This window comes from Lepus europaeus, chromosome 22, assembly GCF_033115175.1.
Source record: "Lepus europaeus isolate LE1 chromosome 22, mLepTim1.pri, whole genome shotgun sequence".
NCBI classification, from domain to species: Eukaryota; Metazoa; Chordata; class Mammalia; order Lagomorpha; family Leporidae; genus Lepus; species Lepus europaeus.
The window spans coordinates 22,641,893-22,659,257 of NC_084848.1; the positions used below are offsets into that span (position 1 = coordinate 22,641,893).

The 17,365-nt window shown below is 40.1% G+C and overlaps 1 protein-coding gene across 5 annotated transcripts in view; it reads right to left on the minus strand.

Moving 5' to 3' along the window:
* Window positions 1-17,365, minus strand: part of NRXN3 (neurexin 3) — a 1,693,693-nt gene that overhangs the window by 890,241 nt on the left and 786,087 nt on the right. For all 5 annotated transcript variants that reach the window (XM_062181845.1, XM_062181844.1, XM_062181847.1 and 2 more), the window contains 4 exons: window positions 15,341-15,460; window positions 6,264-6,645; window positions 5,294-5,484; window positions 4,201-4,374 (listed from right to left, as the gene is read on the minus strand). In XM_062181845.1, the coding sequence (XP_062037829.1) occupies window positions 4,201-4,374; window positions 5,294-5,484; window positions 6,264-6,645; window positions 15,341-15,460 (867 nt within the window). The remainder of the gene's footprint in view (window positions 1-4,200; window positions 4,375-5,293; window positions 5,485-6,263; window positions 6,646-15,340; window positions 15,461-17,365) is intronic.

The following is a 17,365-nucleotide window of genomic DNA, read 5'->3' on the forward strand; positions in this document are numbered from 1 at the left end:
CAGGGGCACCAGAGACAGCACAGACAGCGGGCGTGCAGACCAGGAGTGGAGCAGGCCTCCTCAGAGCCACGTCAGCAGAGCAGAGGCAGGGAATGCTGGACTGGACAAAGCACAAGCAATGGGCAACGACAGCCTTGCCACACCCACACAGCCAACTGCAAGGTACACGGTCCAGAAACAAGGAGAGTGGTGTGGCCAGGCGAAAAAGACACAGGAGCACAATCAGACAGAGCCCGTAAAAACCATTCTGACCATTCAGGAGCTGAATTGGGAAGAGCCACTTGGGAGCAACTCTTACACCATGCTGCACGTGCCTCAAGGAACCTATCACTAGGGCAGGGGATTTGTGTCCAGTTGCTTTTTTGAGGGGTGCAAAAGGGCTCCATGTGTTCAATTTATTAGAATGCAGCCAAGCTCAAATGTTTGTGGGCAAAAAGGCATAAATCAACATCTTTTTTTTTTAATTTATGCATGCCAGTCGTGAAATGAAGAGGTGTGTTTCCCTCTGATGTTTCTCCTATGCAGTTGTAGAATAGCATTTCCAGCCCACAATGCCTTGCCCCTGCAGCAACACTGACCTCAAGACAGGAGGAGATATTTACCAGCCACACATTCTATCAGGCAATACCCTAAGAATTCCTACCCTAAATAGAGAAGTCACAAGCCACAGCTAGCTCTGGGGTGGGAGTTACCCAGAAACTGCACTTAATTTCTAAATTTGGAGGCAAAGGATCAAAATCTACATCACCCTTTCTTGTGAAATCTGAATGGTAGTGAACTAGTATGTTTTTAAAATAATTTTGAGGGGCCAGCGTTGTGGCGCAGCAGGTTAATCCTCTGCCTGTGGCACCGGCATCCCATATGGGTCCTGGTTCTAGTCCCAGCTGCTGCTCTCTACTATGGCCTGGGAAAGCAGTGGAAGATGGCTCAAGCCCTTGGGCCCCTGCACCCGCATGGGAGACCTGGAGGAGGCTCCTGGCTTCGGATTGGCGCAGCTCTGGCCATTGCAGCCATTTGTGGAGTGAACAAGCAGATGGAAGACCTTTCTCTCTGTCTCTCCCTGTCTGTGACTCTACCTCTCAAATAAATAAATAAATAAAATCTTTAAAAAATATACTTTTGAGCTTTTGGCCTTTTGTTTATTCTCCTGTGTCAGACACCGTAGGGAAAGAAACTCATTTACTAGATTAGGAATCTCAAGGTGTTAGTGTCATTGGATGAGACAAGAAGATGACATAGCTTGATCTATGGTTCCTAAATATGTGAGCATAAAACAATCACCTCCTTGAAGAGCTCAACTCTTGGTCCTGAGCAATCAAGCCACATGCCCTACCTGTTCCCTATCCCATACATAGAAGTGATAAATCAAGGAGTGTGTTTCCTTTCCTCTGAGATGCCCAGAGGCCTTCTTGGGAGTCACATGCTACGTACATGAGATTCTGGATGAGAATGACTTTCGTAGACTCACCAAGGTTGTGTGCCCTTTGCTTTCCTCCCCACCATTTTCCATGGCTTCATTTCCACAGAACCCTAAAAAGCTCCTGGATCTTTCACAATGGCTGATTCACAACAGAGCAAACTTGCAATGACAGTAATTTATGTCTTAACCCACTTTTCTGGCCATTTCTCCTAGGCACTTAGGCTAATTATCCAAGTCATTTGTGTACAATAAACAAGGACCTTCTCTGCTCAGCACTCATCCTCCACTTCATCCCACCCAGGGGGCGGTCATAATACTCAAAGGGGAACCATCATGATTATCTCCATGGCAATAGAGTGCAGTGTTATTAGCTCATGGGATTTGCCAGAGATTCATGTGGCAAAGCCATCAAGTCACAATATCCGGTTTGAACAATCACCCATGCTACAGGAAGGTCAGAACCCATCTTAATGTGTGAGTCACGATAATCTGCACACAGGGCTGCAGTAGGATGGGAACATTTCCCACAATTTGATGGGTCATTTCCTTTTGCTAATGCCCTTTCTGCTTATCTTAAAGCTCTCTTAAGTGGGGTACATTCCCCCCTCTATACAGTGTACTTCTGTTCACTTTTATAAAAGTTAGTTTAAATCTCTTTTTAATCCAATACCATAACTTAATTTCTTTACACCCTGATTTTTATATCTTGTAACATTGTGTTTCCAAAACAGTAGCTCTACACACTTGTGCCTACTGAACATTTCACATGTGTAGTCTGAATGAGATGCACTGAACGTATGAAGGTAATTTTATGCCTTAATTGTATAAAAATAATGTAAAATATCTATCAGTAATTTAATAATGATTACATGCTAAACTATGTTTTGGGTATACTAGATTACATTAAATAAACTATAGGCTTTCATTTTATTTATAACATTTTTAATGTACCCACTAGGAAATTTAAAATTATATATTCATGACTTACATTGTATTTCTATTGGGAAACATTTCTATTGTATTAAATGGCTGGTTACCATTAACTTTTAAATCTAAGAACCAGTGGCATAATAAAAATATTTAGCATCTGAGCCATTCCTTATACCTTTTAATATTTGTTTATATATTGTGATTTAGATTGATATGAATTATTATTCCAGAATAACTAGAATTATTGTCCTTCCACAATCTTCTAAACTATTCAATTTAATTCTAAATGCTGCATCTATCACTGGCTTTCTGTTCAACAGCTGAGAGGACTATGAACTGGCCAATGAGTCAAGAATTTTTGAAATTAATATAATTGTGCAATTCTATAAGAACAGAGTTTAAGTAACTTTTGAATGCCATCCTTATGTCCCCCTATACACACACATACACACACAACAACATATGCATCCAATGAAATTCAAAAGTATTTTCTGGCTAAAGGGAGAAAAGGAATGGGATACAAGGCTCATCAGTCTTGTTACTAACGTAACACAGCAACTGACTCTTAGTCAAAGAGATGGGACTTCCATATTACAAGTCAGCCTTAAAAGATGATGGGAAGCGTTTTTAAAAATGTGCATTAAGATGTTGAAAGAACCCAGATGGAAGGTGGTTAAGAAGTTGAACACAGGAGATGAATGGACAGGTTTGATGTTGTGAATTAATAAAGAATCAAGAAAACACGATACAGTGCACAAACAAAAGACCATGAGGCTCAACCAGAGGAAGAATATATAGGTCTTGGTGACAGGTTAGGCAACCTCTTTGCCCTTCATTTTAGGTAAAATCACCTTTTCAGCCAACCTAAGGCCGACAGGCTTAAGGTGTTTACTGCTGCCCTCTGCTGGTTAAAAAGACAATGTCTTTATTGTAAAGACCTTGGATTCAGGAACAATGGTAAAATTCATGTATTTCAAGAGAGAGTAGACAGTCTACAAAAACAGGCTGAGCATGGTTTGTTGTGCTGCATGATAGACATGCAAAGTTATTAAATGTCTCACATGAGATAATATCTATAGACAAGAGTCTCACCATTTATTGAGTACCTACAATGTACCAGGCATTTTATATATATATATAAATATATGTATATATATATATATATATATACATATATTTCATTTACCTGTTTCATCATTCAAGGTTAAATTTTATTGCTTTTTCAGCTGAGAAAGATGTAGCTCAGAGAGGGTAAGTAAATTGTCAAATGTCACACTGCTAACAAGATCTGAATCTACATCTTTCCAACAACAAAGCCCATGATGTTCTATGACATTATACTCAGGAGCTAACAATGCCTGATATCTAGTGAGTGCTCAATAAATGTTACTTCCTTTCCATCATCATGGCGTTCTGACATCATTTTCCTATCAGCTGTTAGAGTCACATTAAACAATGCAGCTATTATTAACCATAATAAATAACTTATTACAGTGTCTGCTTTGGTCATCCTCATGCATTAAAATATAAATACAAGTCTCCAATGCCTTTTCAGCCATTCTATAAGCAAAGGCAAAAACTGAGCGAAGACTGATGCTGATGCCAAGGAAGTTTCCCTTTCAGCTAGTATGTAATACTGGGAAAACATGGGCCAACAACCATTCCTGGAGCCTGGGGCCATGTTTTGACATACTGAACCAGTGACAAAAGGACACTAATGGCGATGCAATGGCAGATGGCAAATGGAGATGAGAGAGAATAGGTAAACTGAGGAAGGAGGCACGGCAGAGGCAGCAGAGAGGCTTGGTGCTTGCGACAAGGCTGTAGCTGAAAATGCAAACAGGTTGTACCTTCACAGCCACGCTCAATCTGTCCGCTCCGATGGAGGGCATCATTGATGAGGTCTGGCAGGCGTCCATTCAAGTCCACTGAAGCCAGACAGCCTTGAAAGCCATCACGGGAGGCCACAAGCTTCGGGAGGTTGCTGTACATGCCTTGGGCCAGACCAGCCATATAGAGATCACCTGGAAAGAACGGTGAATAGCAAAAGAGAATGAGTAAACAAGATGGCAACCACATCAACTCAAGCTGTTTCAGACGATTTATCAGATAAAAATAATATAGCAAGCTAATGAGTGGAGGAGGCTCAAACAGAACAATTAACAGAGTTTCTAAGTTGTAAAAAGAAGAAACCAAATGTTTCTTGTGACATTTTTTTTTTTTTTTGGGCAGGCAGAGTGGACAGTGTGAGAGACAGAGAGAAAGGTCTTCCTTTTCCGTTGGTTCACCTCTCAATGGCCTCTGTGGCCAGTGCGCTGCGGCCGACACTCATTTTATACACATCATCTCGCAAATTTTAATCACTGTGTCGATTCTATGAAGCAGGTGTTGTCCCTATTTTATGATGAAGTAAAGATGAACAGCATTTTCAAGGAAATGACTTACTGAGGTCTTTTTGTGTGCAACTTGTTCCAATAATGTGCTAAGGTTTTTACAGATTCCATTGCAACTCCTCTAACAATCCAGACAGGGAGTAGCAATTATTATTCCCACTTTTCATAGAATATACCTAAGCTAAATGGGGCAAAGAAACTTCACAAACACCACCCACACAGTGAATGATTCATCTAGAACTGCAAAGCCAACAGACCCTTCTTTTTGCAATGATGGTTTCCTCATTTTGACGTTTATCACCTGATCACTTAGTCCCTCCGAAAGAACATTCCTGAGGTTATCAGGGAAAATGAACCATGCCCTGAAGAATGTATAAACTGAATGTATAAACTGAATGATTGCATTAGGGCACAATTCAATAGTCATTAAATGGTGCATGCATGAGGTATCAAAAATGCATGACACTCCCACCCTGTAGTTTGCCTTTGGAACTAGCCTTTCTACTATAGGAAATGCCCTAAAGAGAATGCATTTTTTTATAATGTATACCTTTCAAATCCAGGTTCTTGGCACCATTGATAACCTGGGTGACCACCTTGGTGTCCACCTTTAGGCTATGGGTGTTGCTGTTGTCCCGGGTGATAACAACGTTGTGCCACTGGTTATCATTCAGAGGGCGGTCACTATTGCCTTTAATCACGTTGGGGCCATTTCCCAGGTCAAACACATAGTGTATGTACCTATGAAGGAAAAAAACCATCCAATAATACAAGATTCCTTGAAGCAGTCCAATGGCAATGTGTATGTATCTGACATAAGGGGCTTGAAATCCTCCATGCTACACTGGTATAAAGTGGGACTCATTAATACTTGAATTGCAGTTATAAGAATAGTCAGATACTATTCTATCATACTGCATTTTAATTCCATACACACAGAGTCTGTTTCTTCACTACTGCATAGTGACTCTACCTAGAGCCAAGAAGTAACGTTGTCAGAACACTACAAAACACTAGGGAATGACATTTAAATTCATAGTCAATCATGCATCTAGCCTTGTTTTTCTTTTGACAGGTATTTTACTTTGCAATGAATGGTGGTGAAATCCCTTGAAGAAAGGGAAGCATTTTAAGAATTTGGATATCTGAGCTAATAACAGGATTGAAAATACCTATGGTGAGATTCTTAGTACAAATTTGGTGGTTATATTACTCAAGAGACAGATGCAACGTATCTCACGGCCTTCTTCTGACACCTTTATTTTATAGTTTCAAAGGACTACATGTCACAGCAAAAAGCCCAGTAGTGTTGTCTTAATAGAATATCCTTAAATGAACTTGTGAATTTTTTTCTTTCCAACTCTCATTATTTTGTAGGTCATTTTCATTAATGGGGATGAGAACAGGGATCAAGAATCGAGGGTAGGGGATACAACTGACAGAATTCTTGTCATGTTCTTATTTTATGTAGGACTTAAGTAAAGATATCCAGTATAAATGATGTCTTCCCTTTTACTTACCCCTTTACCAGTTCAACTGCAATAAAGTCATTTCCATCTCCACTATTGAAAAGAATGAAGCCATCAGCTGATGTGGTCTTAAACTGGAAGAAGAGGTGCATGGAGGTATAGGCTTGAAGAGTGGCAAGGCTCAAGTAGCTGCTCTTGGTCTTGAAGGTGACAGGGTCAGCGATAATATTCCTTAGTCCAAAACGAGCCTTCAGTTCACAGTAATCAATATCACCATTTTTGCACAAATCAATGTAGAGCAAACCATTGAACATGAGGCTCTGCAGGTGGCCAATGAAACTGGAGGGGACAACGGAGATGTAACGTTTCTCAGTCATGATCCCAGTTTCAATATTGTGGAACTCCAATCGGGTATGGTCTCCCACCATTGTACCTATGAAAATCATAAATGAGGGACAAACAGGAAACATTACCAAATTTCTCACAGCACCTTTACTGTGTCTTTTAGGCATTATTTGTTTTCATATGAATATTCAGTTTTCTTGATTCAGTTCAGGAAAACAGAATATTCATTATGGTACATCCTTGACTTGACCTCAACTGGGGAGCAACCCTACATCCCACGCTGTCATGCAGCTGTTCCAAACGTTCCATCATAAAAAGGAAAAGGTGAGATCAGGGCAGCTCAAGTTAAAGGATAAAACTGGTAGTTGTCTCCACTCAGGAACAACCTGGTACTAATAACATCCACTACAAGAAGCAAAGTGTTGCTTTCACCATTGTAAAGATAAAAGCTATTCCTAGGTGCTTCCTACTAAGTATTTCCCACTGTTACAACTTAGCACCTAGTACTTGTGGAAAAGTTTCCATTGCATAATATCAGTTTATCTGCCCTGTAACTGTTGACTTTTCCCATAATAACCCCTAGTTTCCCTTGGATGAGCTACCTTCCCCACTTGACCTAAAAACCACGTGCACTGGAAGAAGGTGACCTCATCACACTACCCAGGTTGGATCACTCAACATGTTGTATCAGACAAACCGTAGAGTTTGTGGTTCTCAAATTTTAATGTGCATAATAATCTCTTGGAGGACTTAGGCCCCACCCTGAGAGTGAATGATTCAAAATTCTAGGATGAGGCCTGGGAGTCTGCTTTTGACCTAGAATTCATTATAAGAATCCAGGACTAGCAACATCCCAAGCTGGTCCAGTGATTTTTCAACTCCAGAGGTTTTGCTGGCACACTCCAGAAAATGACACCTTTTGCCAGCAAGTCAGAAAGGATAAGAAACAAGCCTGGTGTTCCTGGAAACCATGTGATAACCAGAGAGGTTAAGCCCAACCTAGGAGACCACCCACCCAAAACACAATCAGAACAGAGAGAAAAGCAGTTGTTCCATGATGCCATTTGATGCTCTGGATTCAGCAAGACTACTCTGGACTTTCTAAAACTATATGGCAAGAGACTTCTTTCACAATTAAAGCCTTTCAATCTTATTTCTCATATTTGTAACTGGAAGATCTCTAACTGACACAAAGGAACTATTGGGCCTCTCATTGCCTATTTTACCTAGAAGAGGTGAGTAACTAGGCCAGAGGTGATAGGGAGGGCTTGCAATAAATATAGGAACAGAACATTTTAATAACAAAGTCAAGAAAAACATCAGAAGTATGGTCAAAGTAGAAACTGGCTTCCATAGAGAAAAATCACATCAAAAAAAGTCACAAACCATGTTTTCATGCCCAGTGTTGCAGGGAAGGGAGTTAGGAATTCTCATTCTGGCTTCTCCTGTTAGCTTCCACATTGAAGAAACTCCACTAGCAAGAAACTGTGAACATCTCTTTATCCCTTCTATTACAACTTTGCAGAAGAAAATGAATAATACAATCTAAAATAATAAGGATAATCTACATAGAGAAACTGTGCACATAGCTAAGTCCCTGACACTTTTAGTTTCATCTGACTAGAACATGCTGTCCTCAGCAAACCCTGCCTCTACCTCCTACTCATCCACAGGGTAGACGTCATAAGAGCCAGTCATGCCTCCACGCTGGATGTCTGCTCAGTCCTGAATTTGTGTTCAAGTGGGAGATTCTGATATTGAACTTCAGCAGGTGTAACCCATATATTTTTAACAACAGTGTTACCACTAATAAAAATGACATTGTACTTCCGTCTGCCTGCATCTTCCTCCTCTACCGGTTCAGAGCTCCAGAGACAACAACTCAAGGAGAGGGGTTGTGTTTTCCTAGGTAGCTTAACCTTCAGTGTCTGGGAGAGTCAACAGATCCCATCTTTGAATGCTCAACATCAGTTTCATCTCTTCAGGACCAATCTCAGATCTAGTTCAAAGAATTGCTCATAAACACAAAACCAGACTGAAATTCTGTACTTTTATGTGGATGGACTTTAGACAACGATGACAAATCATTCTCTTAATATAAGCAAAAATAAAATAATGATGTTGGTTAACTTCAATTGTAGTGGAACAAAAATCAAAATGCAACATGTCTTCTAATAATTGAATAGAGAAAAGAATGTGTAAAATTACTTAGCATTAAAATTGGGATTCGAAAATGTAAATTCACACATTCTAGAGCAATGAAGTGACTGAAATAAAAAAATCAGTGATGAAATGGCTGTAACTGTCCCTGTCAGGGCTGGAGGCTGGGACTGGTCATAATGAAGAAGGGAAATCACAGCCAATACTCATGGGGACAATGAAACTGGACAAGGATTATACTGGTACTCATGTTCTTTCTTATTTTATATGAAAAAGTCTATGATATGAACTAATAAATGAGAATGGGGGATCCCTGGCCAACACTGGGACTCTAATAGGAATCCAAAGAGACAGTTTTGAGGTCAACTTGGAGCTTTTAGGGAAATTCTGGATAAACTGACCTCTGGAAGGAAAGGAATATGGAATTCTGCTTACTAGAAAATCCATCTTAAAAAACCTGCAAGAAATTTAAGATGTTGATTGAGATGGAAGAGAGACTAAGCAAGGACTTGCACAAGGGAACGGAAGCCAACAACTGAATTTGAGAGCTTAGCCCAGGGACATAGATTGAGCTACGGTTTACAATGATGCCAAGAGTAGTTTAAACTAAAAGCCTGTGAGAGGACAAAGAAGAGGCAACTAGAAAAGGAAGCAGCTCTATTGCATATGGAAACATACTCTTTAGTGGAGTTGAATGGAGATTCCCAATAAAACGTGCTACTGCATCAGGGAAACACATGCAACTTTGAAGCCTGTGCCAAATTAACTGAATAAAAGTTTAAAAATATCAGTGCATCACCTGATTCATATTAGTAACTGGCAAGCTTTCCGCTCACCTCTGAATTCTGTTGATAAACTAACCCTCCATTCCACTAAGGGAGAAAACATGAGCATACCTCACAGCAGCTGCTTTCAAATTTTAAAGGAAAGTACTCAGTTGAAAGATAAAATGGAAAAAATCAAGAACACTGCGTATTCCCTACGGACCAGGCACTATGCTAATCACTTCAAAACCACAAACAAAGGTCATTATCATACTAAAATCATAGTTAGGTACCACTATCTTTCTTTAGAGGTGGGGACATTTAATTTACAGAGGTTCAGCAATTTGATCAAGTTTCATACGGGTAAAAAATGGTAGAATGCTCCCCCCAAAATGAACCCAAGTACGTTAATTCCAAAGCCCTTATCTTTACTTGTACATCATACTGCCGAACCTTTTTTGCAAGGACTCATTCTTCACATCATTGCCCAAGAAAAGCAGTAGGTGGAATTTAACTGGAGAAATTTCCATGTATCAGGTCTTGTAATGAGTTCATACTTCGTCCCAGTGGCCAAATGCCATAATACAATTGCACCTGATTCCAAGGTAATATATTCAGCACCTTCCCTAAAGCAGCCTTGTTGCCTAGGAGCCTATTCACACATTGACTTCTGCATTTCATTGACAGTCAACCAGCTGTGTACTGATGGGTCCTCAGGGTGGTGATGTGCATATACATGTGCAACACTCTGCGCATGTTCAATCTGCAACTGCCTATGTGGCAATAACACATAATGGAATGATCAAACACATGGACTCGAACTGCCTAAGTTCCCAATCTGGCCCTATGCCATCTTAACTGGGTTGCTGTGGGAAAGATACCCAATTTTCCTATGCCTTAGGTTCCTATCTGTGGAACAGACATGAAGTTATCAGGGTTCAAAGTACCAGAACACACAAAGTACACAGAACAGTGCGTAGGACTTAAGCTATTAGTGAGTATTGATTATGCAGCATTATTTTTGCTGCTTCTGAAATGTGCTATTTTCCAGTTATTTCAAATATTGCTTTTCTTTTTTTAGAATGAAATCTCTTTGAGTAGAGATCACTGTGTATATCATCTTCTCTGTGTCCTGCAGTGTTAGCAGAGGGGTCTGAACACAGCAGGTAAGCTTCACATCTGGGGAAGGAGCTTGCATTTGGGACATTTTCTTTAGGATCAGAAGATGGATCATCAGGGCCGGTGCTGTGGCACAGCGGGTTAAAGCCCCAGCCTGCAGTGCCAGCATCCCATATGGGCGCTAGTTCAAGTCTTCGCTGCTCTTCTTCTGATCCAGCTCTCTACTATGGCCTGGGAAAGCAGTGGAAGATGGCCCAACTCTTTGGGCCCCTGCACCCATGTAGAAGACCCAGAGGAAGCTACTGGCTTTATACCAGCTCAGCTCTGACCATTGCAGTCTTTTGGAGAATGAACCAGCAGAATGGAATACATCTTTCTCTCTAGCTCTACCTATCTTTATAACTCAAATAAATAAATCTTTTTTAAAAAAAGACAAAGAAGAATAAGATGGATCATCACCATCTCTGCACATGAGATTCCTGAGCAGAAAAAAGATGGAAAAGGCTGAGGGGGAGCATCTTGACCTCCCATGTCCTCCCAAAGACTTAGACGATCTCAGTAAAGCAGCCTCCTATTTTGCCCACAGTTTTCCAGCTTCACTGCTTCCATACCCTTTTCTCCCTTATACTAGCTTTTTTACCCCTTTCAGTGGTGTCTAGTGGAATGGTTTATAAAAAGAACAGTTTCTGGGGCTGGTGCTGTTGTGCAGTAGGTTAAGCCTCTGCTTGTGGTGCCAGCAATCTCATACTGGTGCCAGTTCTAGTCCCGGCTGCTCCTCTTCTAACCCAGCTCTCTGCCATGGCCTGGGAAAGCAGTAGAAGATGGCCCAAGTCCCTGGGCCCCTGCATCCACATGGGAGACCTAGAAGAAGCTCCTGGCTCCTGGTTTCAGATCAGTGCAGCTCCGGCTGTTGCGGCCATTTGGGGAGTGAACCAGCGGATGGAAGACCTTTCTCTTTGCCTCTCGCTTTATCTGTCGGTAACTCTACCTTTCAAATAAATAAAATCTTTTAAAAAAAATGAACAACTTCTAGTACTAAATAAATTTGTTAAATACTATATATTCAATGAACCAAGATTAGTGAGGCATAAGAGGTCTTCAAAAAAAGTTCGTGGAAAACATGTAATTATGAAAAACTATCCACAGGCCAGTGCTGTGGCCCAGCTGGTAAAACCATGGTCTACAATGCCAGCATCCCATATGGGTTCTAGTTTGAGTCCTAGCTGCTCCACTTCCAATCCAGCTCTCTGCTATGGCCTGGGAAAGCAGTAGAACACAGCCCAAGTCCTTGGGCCCCTGCAACCACATGGGAGACCTGGAAGAAGTTCCAGGCTGCTGGCTTCAACATGGCCCAGGCCAGGTCATTGTAGTAATTTGGGGAATGAACCAGTGGATTGAAGAACTCTCTTTCCCGCTCTATAACTCTACCTTTCAAATAAATAAATAAATCTTAAAAAAAAAAAAAAACATGAATGGATTTCCCAACACTTTTGGTGCCAAAAGACACTTTTTAATTCCATTATCCACAAACTCTGTAGCTCATTAAAAGCTCCTCCTGAGTGAGACAATAAAGACCTCCCCCACTCTGTTCAAGCTAACATTTCCCAACTCTGTTTTATCAAGCTTGGTCACTAACAAGAGGAACGAAATTTCAATGGGAAATGACTTTTGTACAATTTGACACTGCACATGCCATGTAGGGTAAGAGAAAAAGACATCACCTCAGCCTATAGCTGTTAAAAAACAGTGAATGTCTACGCTAGCAAGAAGTTTTGCATGGCGTGGGTGGTTCAGATGGCTGTAGGCCCCCATTCTGTGGACCATAACCCAAGTGAGCCATATTTTAATTTATTCTTAATAACAGAAATATACTGCAATCAATCAATCAATCCTTATTAACTGTCAACTGAACTTAAGAGTTTTCCAAGAATACAATTATATTACAATAAATGAAAAACACCAGGTTGAAGGATATTTCCTTCCCTGCTTTTGATTTCCTTTGAGTCTGGCCTATGCTTTGTGTTATTTCTACAAAGTAGCTGAGAATTTGGCACACTGGGGTACCTTAAACAGCATGAAAAGGATTACTAAATAAGCCAACGAGACAACACTTAATAACATGGGGGACTGTGTGGTATTTTAGCTTCATTGCTTGATTTTAGAACTTCTGTGAACTAAAATTAAAATTCCCAAACCCCTTATCACTGTAAAATAAAATTTAAGAAAACACCAAGGCTGTAGCTCATAAGCAAAATAGCTCTTTTCCTCTCCAACCTTTCTTTATCCTTACAGCTGCTTTCTCCCATCAGCAGCAAATGAAGGGGTAAGACTAAAAATGAAAAAGCTGCATTCATTTTGAATACCAATTTACTAAATGGCTTGGGCATTCCATGGTTAAACCCTGCTTACTAATTATTACTGGTAACAGAAAGCATAATTTATAATTACCTTTATCCCCAAGTTTCTAAAAGAGAATAATTATCAAGAGAGCAAACACACATTAAAGTAATCTCTGTTCTGCAGTTCTTGAGCTGCACATACTTCCATGGTGTTTATTATCCAAGCAAACGAGAGAAACTCAGTGAACCGACATTGGGGTGAGGTTGCCATCTAGTGGCTGATATTAAAAACATGCTGTGAATGGCATCCTCCTTGGCTTACTAGGACAAACCCAGGAGAGGGAGTAAAGGATGCAAGATTGATTCATTACCACTGCTTTTGCAGGCTCCCATCTCATGAGGAATTCCTGAATAATTAATTCAGGTTGTCAGTGGGTTCTAAACAGTACAACCATTTTTTTATGTCTTTGTTTTTGACACTCATTTCATAAAGCCAAATAACCCTTCTGGCATGTAGACCAGTAACCTTACTTCCTATTACTAGGTTCTACCTATGTGTAACTGGATTATTTGGGAGAGCTGTTGTGAATCTGTTTGCCTCTGTTTTGGGGCAAGACAGTGAGTACTGTGGTCTACCTCCAAGAGTGTACTCCCTTCCTTATTCCACTACATCCATTATGTTTTCTTATATCTTAGGATAAATCAATTTCTCATGGTGGATTTTGAAGTACAGTGAGTATCATGCTTTTGAATAATAAGACAGACATGAACTTGGAACCTTAATTACACAACTCTCTACAAGTTTCACGATCCCCTGCTATAAAATGATAAGAAGTACATACATTCGCTATGGTGAATTATAGAAGATTAAAGGAGTATGTAAGACTGCGAAACTGTACCCAACATCTATTGGGCACTGGATTAATGCTACATAGATGTTCTTCCTCTGTTCACAGAGTATCTTTCTCTAGTTACACATACACACACGCATGCCTACACACATACATACATGCCTCACTGTCATTCCAGAACTACAGAAGGGCAGGTGTATGCATCTAAGATCATAGGACTCCAGACTGCAGAACATCCATGTGGAGAAGGCCTTAGAAAAAACACATTTCAAGTTTACAAAGGAGGAAATAAATATAAAAATTTTGGTATATATAGCTCAAAACCATAAAGGAATTTAATGGCCATGGTGGTATTAAACCCCAGGGCTCCAGACTCTAATCCAAGTGTCTCACAGAAGACACAAAGAAGTAACTGAGGCCACTGACTGCCTGTGACCACAGCAAGGAGAGGTGAGTGACTTTCCCAACATCCTGCACCAGCTGTTTCACCTAATACCTAAGTTGCCTTGGGCTTTCATTTCCCATATGGAAAAGAATTCTGTTCCATGTATACTTCTTTGAAATTATATATAGTCCCACAAGAGGTCTCATGTACAGTGACAACAGAAGAGGCCTACACTCTTCCACTCTAGATCTTATCAATTCCCTCCAGCCAGAAAATTCTGGCTGAAAATCCACCTTTATACCTACACGTAACTTCTCTAGCCCCAAATAGTTATTTTCTGTTTTGAATGAGAATGATAATCACACCCATTCAGATCGGACTGCCATGATATATTCTTCTCTTATCCTTGAACACTATGGTCCTAATAGATGGACTCACACTTTTGAGTCAAAAAGAAATCTCCCCAGCTTCTTTATCTTCTGAGTTTATAGAACACTGTTGAAATCTAGCAAGGTCTTGGCAAATATGTACTGGTTTGTAGGGCTCTGAATGTTCCTTTGCACGTTTGTGGATTCATTCTTGAATTCACTGCCTTCCTAAATGTTAATTCCACCAGGCAGAGCTTTTGTCTGTTTGTTCACCATATTCCCAGTGCCTCATAAAACAGATCTTGTTACAGAGTAAGGACTAAGTTAATTTAACTAATAATTCCACAAATGAAAAATTAGTTAAACCAAACAGTCAGTACCTTCACTCTTTCAGGTACTTATTTTTGCCTGCAATATCTTGAATTACTGAGTTGTCCATCTTCCTCTATTACTGACTGACTCATATTCTGAAGGCAGTAACTGGCACAAGGGGAGAAGACTGACAGGTGATTTTTGAATGAATGAACAACAGAAGGATCTTTAGAATCCTATCTCTGTTTTCTAGACACATACTGCATGCTAAGGAGAGAGATTCAGAAATGTACAACTGTAGTAACAGGAAAGTTCTACAGTACAGATCTGAAAGGAATTATGAAAGTAAATAGGAAAAGTCACTTATCATCATCTCAGCCAAGAACATGTTTGTGATATTAAACAAAGTATAAGGTTTTGAATACAGAGTTTCCAAGAGGACCATGCAGTCAAATAGAGAACAATCTCACCATCGTTATACTCACCCTCAGCCACATCATCGTCCACTGTCAACTTAAGGCTCTTTCCTCTCCGCACCACACGCACGGTGTGCCACTCATTGTCATTGAGCTTCTGCCCCGCGTACAGGGTTTCAGGTCCTTTGCCTAAGGATGGTGGTAAGTACCAAAGTCAAAATCAATTCTCAAATCCGCGCTCATGGCATCAGGGTTGTCAAAGCCATACTGGTGCACATGACCCAGTAGCAGTAAAGAAATTAAATTCCCTCCCACCCCGAGCACATCCTCATTCCAGTGATCCAATAGGACCCTCCCTAACACTCCCATAAACAAAATCTAAATTTCAAAATGGAGGACAACAACAAGGTAGGAAAGGAAGTAAAGTGTCCTCCATTATCTACTAAGTTTCAAAAAGCCAATAGCAATAAACATTTTCAGAAACTAGTAGTAGTTATTTACTCCCAAGTCTTAGAATTCAGATGAGTTTCTTGAAGATATAAGAAATCCATCATATTTTTTAGAACCATTTGACCATTTAGGCATAATACACCAGTCTGGCTTATAGAGAGTATCCATCAATTGAACGAGCAAAGAAATTTGCAACACACACTGCCTTAACTTGGCATTTCCATTTACCCAAGGTTCTATCAGAAGTAAGTGACCACAGATATCACAATAGTAATAATGCCAAAGTTTAATCCCATTGTAAATAGTGCTCCTGAAGGGAACGTGAGGGACCAAAGACTCATCCCATTGTTCATCATCCTCCAAAAGAATCCAAATACAAACAAAATAATGTAATACCCCAAAACTGAAACTTTTCAGATGAAACAAAGTTTTGTAGAAAGTATTACTACATACAGGAATAAGCCACACTATCTTAAGAGATCTACACACAAGGTGCTTAGCCAAAGTTCAAGTTTGGCCCAGGAAGAATCAAGGACAAGGAATTACAGTGTGTAGAGGCAAAAGATGGCAACACAGAAAGATACTGAGATATTAAAACAGCCAGCTGGTAAGGGAGGAAATGTCCTATTATCTAGAATGTGGATCATCATTGAACTGAATTGAAAAGCCCATGGGAACTGTATAGAACCTGAAGATGGAGACAAGTCTGATCTTTGCAAGTAGACAGTTGAGCCTAGACAGAAAGATATTGCTTACCCATTTCAGGATTAATCAATCAGTGTTCAGAGAGCCTTATTCCTGGAAGTGACTTTTAAAAAGAGTAAAGATGTAAGTGATCAGCATATCCCTATGGATTTTAAGTATCTCAACTACTTGAGAAAACTTCATACATGAGCCAAACTGACACTGAGTGTAAGTGCCTCAGTGAGTGTTGAGTAATTAAAGTCTACATAGGTTTTATCTGTTTAGTAACCATTAACTCAAGTCAGTAGTTTTTATGTAAGTAAAACTGAGGTCTTTATTATTTATCTTTCACTAGCTAATCTCTTCCTCTATCTCTAAGACTGAAGGTATTCCATGAGAGTAATTCAAAAAGTTCATGGCAAATGGAATTAAAAGTTAATTTTGCTTTGGTAAAAAAATTTATCCATACTCAAACTGTTTCAGAAGGAAAAATAGTAGTAATCACCAAAAAAAAAAAATCTCCAAAGAAACTGTACCTTTTGAGTAATTAATAATCTTATTTTCTGATGGTTCAGAGTTTGGTAGCAACTGAATTTTGAGAGATTCGTCCTCTTGAGAAATAAACTTTCAAATTAAAAAGATTTCTTTTAATTACAACAAATAATATGTCAAATAAATTTGTACTTTAAAATTTTCAGAGAAGGGGCCGGTGCTGTAGTGTAACAAAGTAAAGCCCTAGCTTGCAGTGTCAGCATTCCATATGGGTGCTGGTTCAAATTCCAGCTGCTCCACTTCCAATCTAACTCTTTGCCATGACCTGGGAAGGCAGTAGAAGATGGCCCTAGTTCTTGGGCCTCTGCTCCCACCTGGGAGACCTGGAAGAAGCTCCTGGCTCCTGGCTTTGGTTCAGCCCAGCTGTGGTCATGGTGGTCACTTGTGGAGTGAACCAGCAGATTGAAG